This window comes from Aedes albopictus, chromosome 1 (assembly GCF_035046485.1).
Source record: "Aedes albopictus strain Foshan chromosome 1, AalbF5, whole genome shotgun sequence".
Taxonomy (NCBI): Eukaryota; Metazoa; Arthropoda; class Insecta; order Diptera; family Culicidae; genus Aedes; species Aedes albopictus.
This window is the reverse complement of record NC_085136.1, coordinates 162,009,255-162,031,497: the sequence shown is the minus strand read 5'-3', so window position 1 is coordinate 162,031,497 and position 22,243 is coordinate 162,009,255. Positions and strand designations below refer to the sequence as shown.

The window sequence follows — 22,243 nt, the reverse complement described above, 5'->3', positions numbered from 1 at the left end:
GTCGAATGGCCCACTTCTTATGCCTTCCTCTTTCTCTTGAAGAAGGACGAATACGGCAAACAGCACACAGAAATATAAAAACACTGTTATCGCATCGGATTTATTTTCCATTTTTCCCCATTTTTCAGCTCGGTTGGACTATTAATTTTATTTCGCTTTATTATTGTCATTAATATAAACAGTTCATTAAATTAAATGTCAGTGTGCAAATAACGCACACACAAATAATACGCTTTGGGGGTTTGGTCACAGACAAACAGACGTAACTCTTAGAAGAAATTCATCAAAAACGTTTGCCCGGTGTCATTTTCATGAGCACACTGCCACCTGCTGGTAGAACCGCGCGTGACACTGTCAGCCATGATGGATTTCGATTTGACGTTTTGCTGACACGCACACTACCACCACAGGCAAACAGACATACCACTCAAATCGCAATCGTCGCATGATTTAACGGTCATTTTAAAAATGCAGTGTGGTTCGGACTGTGCTCGCATATGTCATGGTGGCGCTGCTGTGCCTACACCACCTCTCAATTTTCGAGAGAAATGAACGCGACGCCGATCAATGTTTACATAAAATGACTCAATCATGAACCTTCATTTATGTTTTATGAATGGGTAATGCCACGAGGGAGTCGTCACCTGCTAAATTGTTACATCGAACCGAGGGAAACAACACCTGCAAACGAATGCTTCGGATTGAGCATTATAGAGGGTGCTAGTGAGATGCCAAACGATGATTTTGAAACAAATTTCTTCTAAGTAGTATGCCTGTTTGTCTGTGCTACCACACAAATTGCCTGTAATTTTCGTTTGCATCATTCAGCAACGTGTACACTGGCAAACGTCAAAGCGATCGAACACTAGTGCCTCTGGTGGAACGATCGCGCAAATCAAATGAAATTTGAATTGATCGTTAAATTCATGTTCCAAGCCGTTTCGAAGAGTGTTACGTCTGTTTGTCTGTGGTTTGGTCGTTTACTTCGTCCAATCGCTGTTGCTTCATCATTTGTATTGCCATAGGCATAGACTCCTTCACGGTAAAAAAAATCTGCACTCTGATATGAACAGATTGGCACTTGAATTCGCACTACTGTCCAAACAGTTTGTTATTATCTAAATATCATTTGAAAAAGAACATCCAATGCCTCTTCAATTTTACTGTTGACAATGTTTTGATTTCAAAATAAAAAATCAAAAAGTGTACCCCCGCAACACCAAGATTCGATACCAGATCCTTAAAAGTCACAGTCTTCTGCTTTACCACTACACTAAAGACACTGTATGCTAAAGACACGAAATCTGATGATTGTTGCTATTGATGATGATTGTCGCGTGATGACGATGATGCTGTCGAGCAATGCTTTTAAAGCGCGTTTGACAGGTCTCCTGCTCGATTGGAATGACATTGACAGCAAATTTGGAATTCCAATTGGAACATTTCGTGTCTTTGCATATAGTGTCTTTACACTACACTACTTCACGTCTGATAATGAGGTGCGAATCGAAGCGAAACACTTTCTATTGCGATAAAATAGAAAAAATCCAACGGGGTTGCGGTGGTTTCGACCGCCGCAGTCGTTCCGCAAACGTCAAAAGTGCTCGGCTCACGCTAAAAAGCACTCACTCACTTGTTTGCTATAAAATTCAAAAATAATGCAAATTGTTCCATTTATGGTTTATGTAATCACAATTGGTGTCACAAATATGTAACTTATTTTTAAACTATATTAGGTGAAGTTTCAGCACTTTTGTATGCAGCTGAACGCCATTAAACACAATTGAAATTTTCAACAATTTATTTTTATTGATAGGTTGTGTGCATACTTTTTAAAGTGTGTAGCAGTTTGACGTTTGCGGAATAGGTCTTCTTTGTCTTCTTCCCTCCGCCAGGTTGGAAGATTTCTCTGGATAAGCAATACTACCTGTCATTATTATTTACTTTCATGCCCACAACAGTCATTACCAAATCAACAGTTTTTCGCTTTGGATTGTATTGCTTTGTACATTAGTGCAAATCGAAGTGAATTTCAGTTGATTTCTTCGGTGCTTTTGTTTTGGGTCTCAAATCAAAACTGTCAGCATTGCGATTTAAAAGGAAAAGAATTTCTAATCATGTTGATTGGGACGTTGAATAGTTAAGGGATTTTTTTATTTATAAACAAGAATTTTATCAAAGCCATCATCTAATATGAAAACTTTTTGATGGTACATTTCCGGAAATTTGGAAGCAGTCGTTTATGTTTCCCGTTTTCAAAAATGGTGATAGGAGAAATGTTAGAAATTACCGAGGAATTACGAGTTTGTCAGCAACATCGAAATTGTTTGAGATCATCGTTAGCGATGCAATTCTCAGTCAGTCGAAGCATTACATCTCAAGCGATCAGCACGGCTTCATGCCCGGGAGATCAGTGACAACGAATCTGCTTTGCTTCACCAATACTTGTATAAGTGCTATGGAGGACAGAGCGCAAGTTGATGTCATTTACACTGACCTGAAAGCGGCTTTTGATACACACTAAGATTCTGATTTTCCAGCTCAGTAAAATTTTCGCTGAGTTATGTAATTTTTTCATCTTTTTACTGAGTTTTCAACAGCAGATTTAACTCGGTACACACGGTAATGAATATTTACCGTTCATCAGTAACGATATTTACCGTTCATCTGTAATTTTTGACAGTTCATTTGCAGAACTCGTTAACTTATTTACAGAGTATTCAGCAAAAGGGATAACCGAGCGTACCGAGTTAAATCTGCTGTTGAGAACTCAGTAAAAAGATGGGGAAAATACCGAGCTGATCTTAGTGTGTAGAATTGACCACAACATGCTGTTAGCTAAGCTTAAGCGGTTAGGAGCATCGAACACGCTCACATCATGGCTCAGTTCCTATCTAAATGGACGGCAACTCCGAGTCAAAATCGATTCCTGCGTTTCGTCGACGTTCTGTAGCTCATCTGGAGTGCCCCAAGGGAGCAATTTGGGTCCGCTTTTGTTTGTACTTTATTTCAACGACGTGGCTGCGAGACTAGGTTTGAACTGTAAAATGATCTATGCCGACGACCTTAAAATTTATTTGGTAATACGATCAGTAGAAGACTGCCACCGTCTACAAAGTTTGCTTGATCAGTTCGTTGATTGGTGCCAACGGAATAAATTGATTATCAGTGTTCCAAAGTGCTCTGTTATGACGTTTCACCGCTTAAAGAAGCCAATATTGTTTGACTACGAAATCAATGGATCAACACTGCAAAGAGTTCTAGAAATAACCGATCTCGGAGTAGTATTAGACCCGGAGCTGACGTTTAAAAACCACTATGCCTCTGTAATCGCCAAGGCCAATCGACAATTGGGATTCATTTCGAAAGTTGCTAAAGATTTTACTGACCCCTACTGTTTAAAATCTTTGTACTGCGCACTAGTTCGTCCAATTCTGGAGACCGCTGCTATTGTTTGGACGCCGAATGATATTTCCTGGACACTGAGGATTGAAAGGGTACAACGGAGGTTCATCCGTCTAGCTCTTCGTCATTTGCCGTGGCGTGATCCGTTGAATCTTCCGGAATATTCTGCTCGTTGCCAATTGCTTGGAATAGACACCCTACAGAAAAGGCGTAAAGTTCAGCAAGCGATGTTTGTGGCCAAATTGCTAAGGAATGAAGTTGACTCTCCTGATCTCCTCTCCATGATGAACATCCGTGCTATTCAGCGACCTCTCCGGCAACGCGCATTACTGTCGGCCAGGTTTCACCGAACAACATATGGTTTTAATGATCCGATGTCGAAGATGATACGAACATTCACGTTGGTTGAGGATCTTTTTGAATTCGAAGAATCGTCGCAAAGCTTTAAAAATAAGATTAATCGTTCGTCCATATTGTAAATGTTATTGTGTTTAGTTATGTTGTTTTTATTCATTAAGACTTTCAGGTCAGATGGATTATATGTAAATAAATATAAATATAAATATTCCGACGTTATGTTCGATGTGTAGGCAGAGCTGAAAAATATCAGACCTCTCAAATTACTGCTAGTGAAGGTGGTCACACTATCACACTAGAGGCTGATAATTATCAAGGCGATAAAAACGAGCTAGGATATAACTTTATTCACAATCACAGATTAAATACAAAGTTTTTTTTCTATAGACTTTAGCCTACATTTGCTTGCATGAAACTTTGCAAAGTTTCATGCAAGCAAGTGAAATTTCTCATACTCCCATTCCAATTTCAACAACATTACAAAGCGCAAGGGCGCAACCAGTCGTATTAAAATTTTGCACAGTAATTTTATAGATGCGATTGAATTTTCATTTTTCCATACAACGTTGACCCGTCCTTCTGTATATTAACACCTGGTTTGCAACACCACCGGTAGCTCGACCAGCAGTCTAAAGTGGTCTGAGCCTATTTTTTTGCTAACCATTTTTCAGGTTTCTTAAAATGCCGCGGTATGATGTGTCGCATGTAGGATTTAAATCACTTTTATACATGGCCACTTTCAGCAGGACACTCGGAATCGATTCCATGACACTAGCCATGACTTTCCCAAATAAGGCCTGAGACTATTGCAGTGCTTATCATTCATCAGGTTGCCAGAAAAGTCGCGAATTTGAAGTATCGCATGGATGGGTTTGTTTCACTTTTTATATTTGGCCACATTTGGCGAGACACCCGGAACCGGTTCCGGAACACTACTGGTTAAGATATGGTCTGAGACTACTTTCCTCTGATTGTTCATCGGGTTATCGAAAAGGCCGTTATTTGATGTGTCGCATGCATCGGTTTGGTTCACTTTTGTATTTGGTCACATCTGGCGGGACACTCGGAACCGCTTCCGGAACACTATCGGTTCAGATTTGGTCTGAGACTGTTTTTCTGCTTACTGTTCATTAGGTTATCGAAAATACCGCGGTTCGATGTGTCGCATGCATGGGTTTGTACAATGCACAGTGTACAAATTCGAGCGAAAAAAACGGACGCAATTCAGTTCCAGTCGCTAAGCCAGATACCCATTCCTAAGCAAAAAAAACTCCGAGGAATCGAATGGTGCCAACCCCTTTCCAAAAAAAACGTCGCCAAGTGTCTCATTTTGGCCATTTTCCCCTAAATTTGCAAAAATACTTGAACATATCAAACTTAAATCCAAAAAGGTGGGCAAAAACCTTGATATTTCAAAAAACTTCATGTAACAATGACAGACAACTTGATTTAGTAAATGTTTTTTACTTTTGATCACAATAAGTATCTCATTTTGCCCAATATCCCCTATAAAATGAGAATATTTGAGAAACTCGGATGATTTTTAACAAAAAACCACACAAAATCGTTCAAAAATCATGCTACTGCATGAATAAACGCCAAACAGGTCGTGTCTTGTCAATCACATTCAGAGATCGTGTTCCATTTTGTCCAATATCCCCTATAAATAAGGAATATTTGAGAATTTCGGATGAATTTTAAAAAAAACATGCAAAGTCGTTCAAAAGTCATGCTACTTAATGGTAAAAACCCAAACGAATCGTGTCATGTCCATCACATTCAGAGATGATGTCCCATGTTGCCTAATATCCCCTATAAATAAAGAAAATTTGAGCATTTCAGATGAATCACAATAAAAAAAACCATGCAAAATCGTTCAAAAGTCGTGATACTGAATGGAGAAACCCCAAACAGATCGTCTCTTTTCCATCACATTCAATGGTGTTGTCTCATTTTATTTAATATCCCCTATAAATCAAGAATATTCGAGAATTTCAGATAAACTTCATCAAAAAACCATGCAAAGCCGTTCAAAAAAGTCGTTCAAAATCTGACATTCTTAAACATTCTTAATTTATAGAGGATATTGGACAAAATGAGACAACATCACTGAATACGATGGACAAGAGATTACTTGTTAAGGGTTTTCTCCATTCAGTATTACGACTTTTGAACGACTTTGGATGGTTTTTTATTGTAATTTATCTGAAATGCTTAAATTTTCTTTATTTATAGGGGATATTGGACAAAATGGGACATCATCTCTGAATGTGATGGACAGGACACGATTGGTTTGGGGGTTTTACCATTAAGTAGCATGACTTTTGAACGACTTTGCATGGTTTTTATTGAAATTCATCCGAAATTCTCAAATATTCTTTATTTATAGGGATTATTGGACAAAATGGAATACCATATCTGAATGTGATTGACAAGACACGACCCGTTTGGCGTTTCTCCTTGCAGTAGCATGACTTTTGAACGATTTTGCATGTTTTTTTGTTCAAAATAATCCGAATTTAATAGTTTTGCATGGTTTTTTGTTGAAATTCATTCGAAATTCTCAAATATTCCTTATTTATAGGGGATGTTGGACAAAATAGGACATCATATCTGAATGTGATGGACAAGACACAACCCGTTTCTCGTTTCTCGATACAATAGCATAGATTTTAACGACTTTGCATGGTTTTTTGTTCAAATTCTTCCGAAATTCCTAAATATTCTCATTTTATAAGGGATATTGGACAAAATGAGACACTTATTGTGACCAAAAGTGAAAAACATTTACTAAGCCAAGTTTTCTAACATTGCTTCATGAAGTTTTTTGAAATATTCATGGTTTCTCTCAACTTTTTTGGATTTAAGTTTGATATATTCAAATATTTATTACAAATTTAGGGGAAAATGGCCAAAATGAGACACTTGGCGATGTTTTTCTGGAAAGGGGCTAGCACCATTCGATTCCCCGGAGTTTTTTGCTTAGGAATGAGTATCTGTCGTTTGCTTAGGGGCCGGAACTGAATTGCGTCCGTTTTTTTGCTCGAATTTGTACACTGTGTGGTTTGTAGTATTCTCATATTTAACCACTTCCCCCAGGAAGTGCTGGCCCGGATCACCTAAATGGCCATAACTCCGGAACGGCTGGACCAATCCGAACCATTTTCAATAGGAAACTTCTTCTTCTTCGTCTTCTTCTTTTTCTTTGCCTGCCATTACATGAATTTGTATATTGTGAGGCAAGTTCAATGATACACTATGCCCGGATCACCTTAATGGCCATAACTCCGGAATGGCTGGATCAATCCGAACCATTTTCAATAAGAAACTTCTTCTTCTTCTTTGCTTCTGCCTCTCTTCAACTAAGTGTTCTTTGAGCACTTCCACAGTTATTAATTGGAGGGCTTTCTTTGCCTGCCATTACATGAATTTGTATATTGTGAGGCAAGTGTTATGATACACTATGCCCAGGGAATCAAGAAAATTTTCCGACCAGGACGGGAATCGAACCCGCCGTCTCCGGATTGGCGATTCATAGCCTTAACCACTAGGCTAACTGGAGACCCTATCATAGGAAACAATGGTACCAGATTCCCCGTCGAATGACCCCCCAAGCAACATACGTGTTATAATAGAGTTACGACAGCGCAAGTTTTGGTTGCATAGAAGTTTATTTTACGTAATTCTAACATAGTGTTGAAATAACGTAAAATAAACTTCTATACAACCAAAACTTGCGCTGTCGTAACTTTTATATAACATGTGTGTTGCTTTGGCCGTCGGACATTAACATTGATTGAGGTTTACTGCCAAAAAGTGATTTGAGTTTATTTTGTATACACACATACACACATATGCACACAAAGACATCACCTCAATTCTTCAAGCTGAGTTGATTGGTGATTAGACTCTCCGAGCCTTTTATCAAAAAGTCATCTTTGGAATGAACATATAGCCTTTCCAGTACATTTGGTGTACGAGAAAGGTAAAAAAAAAAATCAAAGATAGATTCTAGGATCATTTGAGCATGGGGGCCTATTAAAGGCAAATGGCAAATCCGTTAACCCGTTCTTCAGCCAAAACGTGACCTACAAACCATTGAACATAATTAAACAGAACTTAACAACTGTCCAGACAAATTCAGATTACTATATGTGACATTTGTTATTCATCTGTTATGTGACACAACATCTAAAATACAGTTTAGGCAGCAATTGTAGTTAATCAATTAATATCCATTCAATTAAATGTGATTTATGACTAGACTGCCGTTATAAGCATAGTTGTCCCATGTTACTTTTTGACGATTTTGACTTTTTTGCACCAGGCGCTCTATTTATACGTATATTTTCATATAACATCAAAAAATAACATACTTTGTTCGAAGACTCAATGAAAAGCATGTCAAGTCAAATTGTCCCACTGTTGAATTGCTACGCATGTCTGTCCCACAACTGAAATTCTACGCATAACAGTCCCACTATAAAATTTCTACGTAAAACAAATACAATAAGCATTTTTAGTAACTTAGCTTCACCTGATAGCACGGCTATTTCAATACTGCATGGTATAAACCCTTCTTTTATGTTGGCATTACGGTCCAGCTGGAACAAAACTTGTTTTCCAGTTAAATAAAAACTGTTATTTCTTTGCAACTTGCAGTTGCAATCTGAATTCAAATACATATTGCTGCAATGCGCGTTGAGCTCATAAACCAAACATAAACATTTTAACTTAATTAAGAGGCTAAAATGTCGTGAAGCATGACGAAGCCGATCCAATATATTGACAAAGAGGTTGCTGAATTGGATGACTAGTATATGTGAAAATTTTCAGAATTCAAGCAAGCTTGAAATATTGTTGGTAAGTGAGTTTATGAGTTTCACTTTTTTATTTCAGTATGTTATCCCAATAATTTGGTTGAATTAGTGTGTCGGTTAATGAGTGGCTTAGTTATCGGATATTTAGAAAATAAAAAGAACACTTTTGGGTTAAACCCAAATCGAAGATGAACTGCTGGAGGCACTGAACAAGCAATCAATATATCAATTGATGAGAGATCAACCGAGTAAGCGAATTGAAGAGTAAGTGAGTAGTGACTTGGTGAGCGAGATTTTGTAAGTGTGCGGGTTGATGAGTAAATGAGTAAGATGATAAGCGAGTGTTTTGATAAGTGAGTTGATTTATTAATGGGCTGATGGGTAAATGAGTGACTGTTTTGAATGAATGTGTTAATGAGTTATTGAGTAACTTGATAAACAAGTGACCTAGACGCTCAGAGACTTGATGAGTAAGTGAATTCTTGAGTAAATTGTTGTTAGTAAGTTATGTCGTAGACAAGCGGCTTTCTGTGTATATGTAAAAGAAATGATAGAGCCCAAAAGGATTATATTCTTATTATTGTATGTGTATTAAAAGTGAACATAGTACCGTAACTATTTGTTTTCGAATAGGATGAATATAGAACCGTACCATTATCAACGGCATTCTGACCCTTCATATAAAAATAAAGATACATGAAGCATGAAGCCTCTAATGGCAAATCACTCCCAATCTTTGCTGGGGTTCCTATTCATATGACCCATACATACAAGCAGAGGAAGGCATGGTGCAGAATGTTTTGAAAACTTAAGCTGTTGTATTTCTAAACATATTTTATTTCAGTGATATGTACATATTTCTAGTCATTTAAAATTAATACAAAAGCTTAATCAGTTTTATCCTTTGTTGGTCATTAGGCAAAATAGTCCATTAGGCCGAAAAGGTCATTAGGCCGAAAAAATCATTAGGCTGAAGAGGACGTTAGGGCCGAATAATTCAGGTATAGAACAAGGTCATTTCGCCAAGACCTGGCCAAAATACCATTTCGGCGTGAAGACCTTTTCGGCTTAAAGACCTTTTCGGCCTAAAGACCTTTTCGGCTTAAAGACCTTTTCGGCTTAAAGACCTTTTCGGCCTAAAGACCTTTTCGGCCTAAAGACCTTTTCGGCCTAAAGACCTTTTCGGCCTAAAGACCTTTTCGGCCTAAAGACCTTTTCGGCCTAAAGACCTTTTCGGCCTAAAGACCTTTTCGGCCTAAAGACCTTTTCGGCCTAAAGACCTTTTCGGCCTAAAGACCTTTTCGGCCTAAAGACCTTTTCGGCCTAAAGACCTTTTCGGCCTAAAGACCTTTTCGGCCTAAAGACCTTTTCGGCCTAGAGACCTTTTCGGCCTAAAGACCTTTTCGGCCTAAAGACCTTTTCGGCCCATATAGCCGAGGCGGTAAACGCACGGGTATTCAGCATGACCATGCTGAGGGTGACGGGTTCGATTCCCGGTCGGTCCAGGATCTTTTCGTAAAGGAAATTTCCTTGACTTCCTTGGGCATAGAGTATCTTCGTGCCTGCCACACGATATACACATGCAAAATGGTCATTTGGCAGAGGAAGCTCTCAGTTAATAACTGTGGAAGTGCTCATAGAACACTAAGCTGAGAAGCAGGCTTTGTCCCAGTGAGGACGTTACGCCAAGAAGAGAGAGAGAGAGAGAGAGAGACCTTTTCGGCCTAAAGACCTTTTCGGCCTCAATTCATTTTCAGCCTAGACCTTTTCGGCCTTAAAACCTCTTCGGCCTAAAGACATTTTTAGCCTAAAGACCTTTTCGGCTTCATGACGTTTTCAGCCTAATGACCAATCCGGTTTAATGAAATTTTTGGCCTAATGACTTATTCGGCCATATATGTAAATACTTTGATGTGAGATGTGAATAAAAAGAAAATCGCGTTAAGTACTGTTCTTTTTAATTCCACTAAGAATTTGCATCCTTTGACAGATACGTACATATATCGACCTCAACTGTAAGGTCGTCTTCAGTGTCTTGTACTTGACTCGACTTTGATGTAACAATATTTTGCGGTCACACGACGTTTTTCCGACCAAACGATATATCGGCCTGGTGACCTTTTAATTCACCAGGCGCTCACTGAACTTTGCAGCACCTCACATTCATCCTCTCATCAATTCACTAATCAACTCACTCGCCTAGTTCCTGCTTAACCGATTATTAAGAAAGTGTTAAAATGTGATGTCACTCTTTTGTTGTCTTTCGGCTCCGTTTTGCCTCGAGACATTTGAGCCTTATGCATGAGAGTCTTATAATGTTATAAGAGAAGCTAACATTGTTTGTTACTAAAAAATATATTTAAAAAGTATAGAACAGACCACATCGAGCGTGAAAAGAGACGACTAATTATCGTGGGACTGATATGCTTAGAAATTTCGCCAACAGGACCACATTTCTAGGCATAACAGTCCCACTAATAATGTTTTTGCTAAAAACACTATATTTTTAAAAATATTTGATTGGAAATACTTCAGGCATGAAAATATAAGCGATTTCTAACGATACTATGAAAATTTAAATCCGATTTGTTGCACCATTTGGTCAAAAAACATGAAAAACCTGTTTGAAACTTCAATCGCGATTTTCTCAGTTTCAAGTTTTTCAACATGGGACAACTATGCGTAGAACGGCAGTAAGAGCATAAACTCATGTTTTATTGTAGTTTGATTGGAATTCTACAGACTGCTTCCAAATATGAACAAGCAATTCACAATTTGTCTGAAGAATTTTGCATATGCCCAACACAACACATCGTCAAATAGGGCCATTCAAGGCGAACCCTGCATAGACACCATTTGGCCAGAATTCTACAATAAATCATTGCCAAAATGCATTCCAAAACGCACCGAAACCTGCAATTGCACCCCGAATAACAATGTATTCTATCCAATAAAAATAAATTATTCCCTTCGCACATTGCAGGCCTTTCATGCGCCATCGTTTGGCGACGAGGAGTTTGACATGCCTACAATGAACTCACATCTTCATCCTCAACAGCAGCAACAACACCAGCAGCAGCAGCAACAACAACAGCAACAGCAGCAGCATCCACATCAAATGGAACAGCACCAGTATCAAATGCACAATAATGGCCAACCACCGCCCCATATGGGAATGTTAAATGACCAACAACAGCAGCCACAACAGCAACAGCAGCAGCAGCAACAACAACAGCAACAATACAATCAATGGCATCAGGAATCACATTTAACTCACCACAGGTACGTGTCGTCCTATTACTATGCCAGTAACAACATACCACATGTCTCTGGTAGGGGTAGGGTGGAGTAGTATTTTCTCGGACAGTGACACATTATTGCCATATAGATACTAAACGTGTGCATAAATGGATTGGGATTAAGTGGGCTTCTAACCGAGAAATGACAGAATTGGGAATGTTGACGAAGTAAAGCTCTACCCTATCTAACCTTTGCTCGCGCTAACTGTCATCGTCACACCACGCGATACATGTCACCGATATCAGTGGGCGACGACGATGACAATCGTTGCTCTGATTCAGAGACTAGACACAATCAGTCAGGATCTGTTCTGACAAGAGATGCCATGTATACAGATATATCTGTATTATGCAGATGTTAGGCAATTCGTACAGCTTGTGTTTTATATGTATAAAATACACATTTTTGGACTAGCTGAGTTTTATAATGTTTGTATGGAATATTTTTCAAAAGAGCCGTACAGATTTTTTTCTTGGTTATCTTGCCGAAGAACGTTGATTGGACATTATGGTCTAACGGTACAGCGAAGTCGATGAGGGTTACCCGCTTCATCCTTCTGTCGTAAACCACAATGTCTGGCCGGTTGGTACGAATGAGGACGTCCGTAATGATCTCGCGATCCCAGTACAGCTTTATGCAACTATTATCCAGAACCGGGTCCGGCCGGTACTCGTAGTAGGGTACAAATCTGTCGACCAAGTTGTGCTTTAAATTGGCTTTAAAACAAGCTGTTGATGCACAATCTTGGCAGCTTCGTTGTGACGATCGAGGTAGGCTGATCCAGCTTAAACTGAACAGCATGCAACGAAAAACTCGGTCGTTTTTCTTACCGAATTACACTTCCTACAGCGGTCCTCTTCGTGCAATATGTACCGCCGATAGTTCTTCGTCGCAATTACCCCGCACCAGCCACGCGTTCGACGCGGCCTAATCGATGTGCTCGAGCTCCAGTAGATGGGGCTGCGTTCCATGCAACTCCTTCTGCTTCCACGCTACGATCATCTCGTCTATGGTCATCCTACGCCAGATGCAGGGCGCTGTAACCGTGGTCAATTTTACATACAGTACAGTGCATTGTATGACGGTTCTGGCTTTCTACGAAGTATGCCCGAAGGTGCTGGATCTGGGAGACACATAGTACCTGGATATTGGTGACGCCTCTTCCTCCTACTGCGCGTGGCAGAGTGACTCTCTCGATGGTCGACTTTGGATGGCGCATGCGGTTCTTTGTGAACGCCACTCGTACTGCTCGTTCTAACGCCTCGACGTAAGTCTTGGTTTACTTTACTACCCCAAAGCTGTACGTCAACAAAGGCACAGCAAACGTGTTGATCGCCTTCACTTTGTTGCCGGCTGACAGAAAGCTCCTCAGAACACAGTTGACACGATCCAAGAACATTGGCGTATCTAGGATTTTTTCCTAGGGGGTGCCTAGAGGGTGCCGGTTTCAGTGGCTTCTAGGTTATTTTGCTATTTTTATAAAAGGAAATACCGATCCACCGATCTTAGTATAATGATATACTGCGTCGCGAAAAATAATAGAACGGAAAATTAAACGAGCTTTATTTTAAAGAACAACTTTTTTTTTGGAAAATCCAAACCGATGTACTGATGTGAGGTTTGGGAACTTGACAACTTGATTGCGTATAATAAATGGAAATTGTTTTGCAATTTATTTCAATTAAGACTTTTTTTGCAAATCTCTCAGTAATTCCTTTGGATTTGTCAAATTTCTTCGGTAATATCTTTGGAACCCCTTCGGCAATTTCTTTAAGAATTTATTTGGTAATATGTTCAGAAATTGATACTAAGCACCTTTCACGCAACTTTTGAAAATTTTATCGGCAATAACTTTGAAAATTTCTTCGGCAGTTCCATTACGAGTTTATTTAGCTTTAATTTCATTGGCAAATCCTCTGAAATTTATTTTCGGGAGTTCCTTCGCCATTTTTTTAGTAGTCTTTCAAGCATTGTTTTGTTAATGTCAGCAATTTTATTGATTTTTCTTTTTAAAATTCTTTTAGTAAAACCTTTGGTTATTCGTTCGACAATCACTCTGGGAACTTCCTCTCATTTTTTTTTTGGAAATGTCATCGGCAGATCATTCTACTTTTTTTTTGATTTTCGTCGATTTTTTGGACTTTCATTATCTATCCCATACTATTCCTTTGCCAATTCCTCCGAAAACTTCTTCGGAAACTCTTTTATAAATCGCTTCTATAATTTTAATGAAAAATCTTTAGAAAATTTCTTCTAGATTTCTTCAGTAATTATTTAAGGAATTCCTGCAGCACAAAGTTTTGGAATATCTTCGGCAATGCCGATATTACTTGCATTGAAAATTTATTTGGGAATTTTATCAGCAATTTCCTTGTAAATTTTGGAAACTTCTTCAGTAATTCCTTCAGAAATTGATTTGGGAAATTCTTAACGATTTCCTTCGAGAATTTATTTGAAAAAAAAAAATCTTTGGCGTTTCTTTAAAAATTCTGTCACGGTGATACTACAAATTACTTTTAGAATTCTTTCAAAATTTTATTCAGGAATTCTCGGCAATTTATTTTGAGATTAGATTTAGCCTTATTTTTAAAGCCTTAATATTTTCTTCAGGAATTCCACTGGTAATTCTTATATGAATTCCTTTGCAACTGCTTTGAAAGTTCTAAGGTAATTTTGATGGAAATTTTTCCAGTAATTTCTTTAGGAACTTGTCGGTAAGCTTTCCGTGAATTCAAAGGATTTTCTTCAAGCAAGCCCAGTTAAGAATTTCTGAATTTCCAATACAGCAATTTTCGGAAGCAATAGATATAAATAGAGTTAAATCATAAGGAATTGCAAAAATAATTATGATAAAATTTCCTGAGAAATTTGAAAAAAAAACAGAAAAAAAGGCTAAAATGATTTTAGAAGAATCGCCATTGAAATTAAAAAAAAAATCCAAAGAAATAAAATAAATTAATTTCCAATCGAACTACCGCGGAAATTGAAAAATCATGCTGAAGGAACTCGCAAGAAATGGCCATACTGCGGTCTAGCGAACATGGAGTCGTGGGTTCGAATCCCACCCATCTCTCAATTTGTCAATTAGCAATATTCGGTGCCTTCTAATTAATTACATTAATTAATCACTAGAGATTTTTCTAGTAATAGCTCCTAAGATTTCTCTGGAAATTCCTAAATTAATTCGTTTGGGGGACCCTCTAGAGATTTATATTGGGATTTCTTCAGCTGGAATTTCTTGAAGAATGCCAAGGGGTGTTCCAGGAGTTATATCGTGATAAATTTCTAGAGTAATCCATGAAGATTGTGCGATATTTGCCAGAAAACCATTCGCCAGAATGCCATTGGCCAGAAAGACATTTGCCAGAAAATACCATTTCCCAGAAAACCGTTTGCCAGAAAGAACCATTTCCCAGAAAACCATTTGCCAGAATGTACCATTCTCCAGAAAGTACCATTTCCCAGAAATTTCCAAAGTTCTCATTCCAGAAGTGTTCCCAATCTAATGATATACTAATCTAATGAAACTGTTTCCTGATGAAAACATATGTGAGGCGGAAAGAGACAGATTTCAATCATTAGCAACCTCTATTTAAAACATTCTTATTGAAAAATAAATCGTGTTTTTTATTTCTTTGGGATCGATTAGCCCACGATAACGATTGTAAAGATGTAAAACTTTATTTTGTTCAGATTTATATGCGAAAGTTAAATAAATTATTGGAACAGATGTAAGAACAAACAAGAAATGGTTTTAGAATAACTTTGAAAGAAAAGCCTATAGTTTGAAGAAGGGCAAATCACTCTAGAACAAAAAATGACGTGAACTCAAACCTTTCAAATTTCACAATAAATTAAATATTTTATGTTATTTCATTATTTTATTGCGCACAACAACTTATTTTTTCAATAAGAGCATTTTCACAAATTTGTCTGGTGGACAAGCTGATCGTGATGTGGATCCAATGGACTACAAGCTTGGCGCGCGGCCACAGTTGACCAGCAGGAGTAAATGCATTTTATTTTGTATGGCGAAAAGCATCTAAACTCGAATTTCTCGAAATGACAAGCTTTTACCAAAAAAATATTTGGTAGGCATCAAACCGGTCATCATTGTGCACAACCGCTACCAAATATTTTTCGAATTATGTGTTACACTTCGAGAAATACGCCTTTAGATGCTATTCGCCATACAATATTTTTGCGATTTACTTTTAGCGATTTTTCACGCATAGAAGCTAGCGCCACATTGGTCAATGCGGAGAGTAGGAAAACAGCCAAAGCATTTAATTCATTGATCAAATACTATTTTGACGGAATTTGATCAATACTCATCAAAAACTTTCCTTTCTTCAACACATAGGATGCTCTTTCCAGTTTTTACTGATATGGAATTTTTGGATTTGCTTATTTTTTTCAAAGATTCCCTTCTTTCAATTGAAAGTATTTTTTGAAGCTTATTTTGACAATAACAATAACATGATCACTTTAAATCATATTTTTTGTGCCAAACAACAAAATTACGAACAACAATTTATGCCAAAAACAAGTCTTACAATAAAACTAGAAAGAACAGCCTGTGTTTAGAAGAAGGAAAAATTCACTATTTGAACTAGAGAGAATTGCTTCGTAGTTTTTTGTACCGAAACCTTGATGTAAAACTAGTGAATTTTGCCTTCTTTTAAACATAGGCTGTTCTTCTTAGTTAGTAAGACCAGATTTTGACATTAATTGTTGATTGGGGTAAAACAATAAGGCAATAATAATATTGTAGAAGTATCAGCTAATTATGGGAAAACCGAACAAACTTAAGAAACCGTTCCGATTCCTGTTCCATAATCACTGAATTGCTATTCGTGATCATTATTCTACCCATTGACCATTCGGCCTAATGGACTTCGGTCAGCAGTATTTTCACCATACCAAATGTTTGTAGACCTATGCACTTATAGCCTAGTTACATCGAAGTTTCGCGCTTAGTATCATGCAGGCGTATCTGCAATGATCGATTTCTCTTCATCGATTTTCTCTTTGCTCAATAACTAGTGGTGAGTCATTTCCAGTTGTGTTCGTTGTTCTAGCCCTAGTCGACCTTCATCGAAACAAACCAAGAGATCATCCTAGCAGTGAACATATTGAATTATTGTAAAAGATTGAAAGTGACGGACGACATTTTTTATGTTGATGGACTTAAAAATATCCACCAAATTCTCACAACTCATCTTTAGTTTCAAAAATTCTTAGAAAATGGAGGAAATTTCTATTTGCCCGAAAGTACCATTTGCCAGAATGTACCAATCCCCAGAATTTAATATTTAATATTTAATTCTGGGGATTGGTACATTCTGGCAAATGGTACTTTCTGGCAAATAGTATTCTGGCAAATGGTACATTCTGGCAAATGGTTTTCTGGCGTTTGTCATTCTGGCGAATGGTTTTCTGGCGAACGGTTTTCTGGCAAATATCGCACAATCATCCATGAATAAAAACTCTAGAGGATCTCCTGGATGAGTGTTAAGAAAAAATCCCTGGAAGAATCAAAGACATTTCTGAAAGTATCCAAGGAAAATTGCCTAGAAGGATCCCTGCAATAATGCCAGAAGAAATCCCTAGAGGGATTCCTGCAGGTATCACAATAAGAATTTCTGAAGGAGACCTAGGAGGCATTGCTGAAACATTAGAGGCAGCAAGAATCGCTTATGGAATCACAGGAGGAGTTCCTGGATGAAAGTCAAGAGAGGTTCCTGGAGCAATCCAATGATAAATATTAGGAGAAATCTCAGGAAAAACTTTCTTTAGGATTTCCAGGATGAAACACTGAAGGCAAGGCTCCTTTGAAGATTGAGGAATCCCTGGAGAAATTCTTAGAAGACTCCCAAGAAGAATTCCGGGAGGAATTTCAGTAAGAATTTATGGAGGAGTCCTCGGAGGAATTGCTGGAAGAACCACAGCAGGAATAGTTTGAGAAATCCAGGTAAAATTCCTGGAGGAAGAGCATGAGAAGCTTATGAGAGAACCCTTGGATAAAATATCTTGTATAAAAATTCCTGGTGGAATCACCGGAAAGCTTCAGAAGAAATCAAAGGAAAAATCTGAGAAGGTATTATTAGAAGAATTCTGGGATGTATCATTGTACAAATCTCAGCATAAATTCTAGGAGGAATTGCTAAAGGAAACTATACAGGAAATGCCTAGGAGAATTAAAAAAAAAATTTTGGAATACCTAGAGAAGTTCATGGAAGAACCGGTAAAGGTATTTTGGAAGAGTTTATAACGAAGGCCCTGAATGAATCGCTGGAGGAACTTCTGAAGGAATCTCATGAAGACTTCCGGGAAGATTTCCAGCCACAATGCTAGGATGAATTCGTATATAATCACTAGAAGAATTTCTAGACGTATTCTAGTAAGAATTTCTGGAGAAATTGCTGGAAGAACCGCAGGAAAAGTTGTTTTAGGTATCCTTGGAGGAAGGCCAAAAGGAGTTTCTGCAGGAATTTCTGAAGGAATTCCTGGATGAGTCCTTGGAGAAATCCGTGGTAGAACAATCAAAGAAATGTCTGCTAGAATTCCAGGAAGTTTGCCTGGAAAGATCCCAGCAAAAAACCCAGGAGAATGCTCTACAAGAATCCGTAGTATAATTTCTAAAGTTCCACAGTTATCTGGAGGAATTCTTAGAATTCCGGGAGGTTTCATAGAAGAAATTTCTAGAGAAATCCTAGAATCAGGAAAGCCGGGGATATCCTAAAAGTAGTTCCTCTTACAAATGCATGGAGGATTACCTACAGTTCTCCTTGAAAGAATCGATAGAAGTATTCTGGAGGAATTCCTTATGGAATCGCAGGAGGAGTTTGTGGAGGAATCTCAGGCGGATTTCCCGAAAGTATTGCAGCAAGTAAGTATGCCAGGAGAATTCCCTAGAAGTATTTCTGAAGGAGTCCTAATGGGGATTGCTTGAAGAATTCCAGCCGGAATTCATGGAGGAAATATTGGATAAATCCTTGAAGAAATCTCTGGAAGAATCACCGATGCTATTTTTAGAAAAATCCTAGGGAGATTTTCCGGAAGAATTTCTGAAACGTCCCTAGTAGAAAAACTGAAGGTACCACAGTGAGAATCCTAGCCACAATTCCTGAAGGCCAATATAAGCTCCTGAAGGAATTCCATGAGAAATTTCAGGAAGAATCTCTGAATAAAACCACTGAAGAAATTCCTGAAAGAATCACCGGAGAAACTTCTGAAAGGATCCGGGGAAGATTGTCTTGAATAATCCCGCCAGGAATACCTGAAGGAACCCCAATAGAATTTTTTAGAGGAATCTCTAGAAGAATTCCGAGAAGTATCGAAGTAAGAATTTCCAAAGAAATCCTAGGAGAAATTGCTGGACCAATCTCCAGAAAATTCTAGTATGTACAACCCCATCAGGACTGCCTGGAGAATCCTAAGGGAAGTTTATTGAAAGAAAAATCGGTTGGAATCCATACGGAAGCCTAGAGAAATCACTTAATGAATGAATAGAGGTATTTCTGGAGAAATCCATAGAGAAGTCTGTTGATTGTTCTTACCAGTATCCTAAACGCCAGAACGTACAACAAGTATACAAGTAATTCTGGGTGTGCTTAAGTTTTGTTGAAATGTGCCATTAATAATTATTATGTTAAGTTTTAAATTTTAGGTGTCTGTCAAGAAAAAATCTAGGGGGTGCCAAATTTGTTCTAGGGGGTGCCAGGCACCCCTGGAACCCCCCCTAGCTACGCCAATGTCCAAGAACTTGTACTGCAGTTCCTTCTTGATCGCTGTGTGGCGAATACCTCCAAGTTACAGGAAGCCGAGGTATTTGTACGCTTCGCCTTTAAACCATATTCCAAATCTCTTCCCGTTCGTTGAAGCGGAAACAGCTGGCGTCCACTACTTGACCCCGGCGAAGATAACTGACCGGCATTTGTCGGTGTCGTTGCCCGTCACCTTCACAAGCTGCAGCAACAGTTGATGCAGCGTCTGTGCCGATTCCGCAAACAGCTTCAGGCCGTCCATAAAGAAGGTGTGTGGGTTGTACTCCTTCCCCCAGTTTTCAGTTGGTAGCCATAGTTGCATTGGTTGAGTGTTCTGCAGAGAGGGTCCATCGCAAGGCCGAACCATAGCGGACTAAAGGTAACGCATCCTGATGCTGAGAGTACTGGACCACAACACAGCTAATCCGCCGGTAATTTGTAGGCACGCGGTCCACATCCCCATCGCGTATTGCATCAGCCTGATGACGTTCTCGTCTACCTTGTACAACTGCAGTAGCTTAAGAAGGTACGAGTGTGATACCTCTGCTTTTCGGTAGCTTGACCCACAATGACTGCATCCATGATGATCTGATCTTTGCAGCCTTGCGTGTCCTGCGTCACCTTTTTTTGTACCTCAGTCATCACGTTGTTGGCATCGCAGTGGGCTTGTATCCTCTTCGCTATTACCGACGACAGCCTTTTAAACAGACTCGAAAGGCACGTTATTGGTTTGTACTTTGCTGGGTCAGCTGTGTTTTGGTCCTTTGGCAGAAGATAAGTGATACCCCTAGTAATGAACTTTGCTAGCTGCGTGGTGTCTTCTAGCACCATGTTGAAGCATTCCGTCAAACGCCCGTGAGTCATTATGATATGTTTATAATAAAAATTGTGCACGAAATTGAGTTCTTGTGCAGCCCAATTTCTGGTATACCGGGTAGCTTCACGTATACCCTGGGCGGTTACTACGACCGCGGTCATGTCTCCAACTCCGTTACATTGTCGCTCTTCTTCTGTCAACCACATCCCATCGTCGCTGTACTGGACAGGGTTCTTCCATAGATTAGCCCAATACTGAGTGACGTCGCCAATCTCCGAAAGGCCTTGTCCATAATCAGGCTTGTCGTTTCGGATACAGTTGTAGAACTCCCTTTCGTTAATGTTGAACATCCGGTTTTGTTCTTTCCGCTTCGAACATTCTCCAAAACGCCGCAATCGTTTCACAAAAGCACATGGGTGTCAAGGATCTCCGTAATGTTGACTTCTGTGATATCTCGGAGTTCTGCGGGCTTCACAATATCAGCAACAAAACGAACAAGCCTCGTTGATCGATTCTCCTGCTTGTACCGTGTTAATCGACCAATTTTGGTGCGTAATGTAGCGATTCGGTTCTTCAAACGTCGCATCCACGCGGGTTTCTGTGTTCTGAAACGTGTGCGACTTTCACCGTCTACTTGCGGGTGCGTCCGCAATCCCTGCGTTTTGACAACAACCACCGCAGCAGAATACACAGTAAACTGCAGATCCTCGAAGTTCTGTATGGCCTTCAAGTACTGTGGCAAAATATCCTGATTTAGGAAGCTTACTGTACTTGTTAACCGATAGGAATTCCGTAGCTTTTGGTATTCGGTGCCGAGACATGGGATGTGTCTCACGGAATTCTTCTAGAGTGTTTTCGGAAATTCTTCTAGGAGGTATTTAAAAAATAACTGCAACAGTTTTTTTTTGGAGTTCCTGCAACAATTACTCCAGACTCCAGAGTTTTGTTTTACGAGTATTTCTCCAATTGCCTCCACAAAATTTCTAATATTTTGGAAGTTTGGCATTACCCGTGTAGGATTATCTCGACAACATGGCACTGAACACACATTAGTTTTAACTTTGTTTTTGTGATAACTCAAATCACCTCGACAATTTTCTAACAATGTTGTACTTACATTATTCTCCTTTTCTACTTCCCAATCCAGTCCATACGCAATGCCGTCGCCAAATCAGCCCACATATCACCAGCTGAACAGCCCTAGTCCAAATAATCCGAATGCAACCTTGCACGTGATGCAACCACCGCAGCAGTCGCCTCAAATCCCACCACAGATGTCACCGCAGCTGGGCTCCGGTGCGCCCGTCGGGACAGGTCCCGGCGGCTACATGGGCCGGTCCCCTCCCCAACCAGGAGGCGGCGGCGGAGGCCATCACCTGAACAATAACGAACCGGGCACCACCAGCGAGGACAGCGACGATGCCATTCCGGTAATTAGTTTGAATTTATTCATTCGGAAGCACCAACCAGCCAACTAACAGAGAGCAGGCCAATGGGATTTCCTAACCGAAATACCATCGGCTTACTCTGCCTGATATGTACCTACCTACCTACGATACAATTGTTTATTTGTCACATCGCACATTATAATCAACAGGCTAACACGCTGAAACGGCCGTCGCCGGAACCGGTGTACGACGGGGATTCGAACAACTCGAAAACATCCGCAGCTGCGTCGCTGGCGAAGAAACCAAAGGTAGCCAAAAAGAAGAAGAAACGGGACCCCAACGAGCCGCAAAAGTGAGTACTTTACCTAAATATTTCTCCCGCAAAAT

The 22,243-nt window shown here is 39.3% G+C and overlaps 1 protein-coding gene across 3 annotated transcripts in view; it reads left to right on the top strand.

Annotated features, from left to right (window-relative positions):
- Nucleotides 1-22,243, top strand: part of LOC109427676 (TOX high mobility group box family member 4-A) — a 370,265-nt gene that overhangs the window by 209,844 nt on the left and 138,178 nt on the right. For all 3 annotated transcript variants that reach the window (XM_062845691.1, XM_062845690.1, XM_062845689.1), the window contains 3 exons: nt 11,566-11,864; nt 21,616-21,898; nt 22,066-22,208. In XM_062845691.1, the coding sequence (XP_062701675.1) occupies nt 11,566-11,864; nt 21,616-21,898; nt 22,066-22,208 (725 nt within the window). The remainder of the gene's footprint in view (nt 1-11,565; nt 11,865-21,615; nt 21,899-22,065; nt 22,209-22,243) is intronic.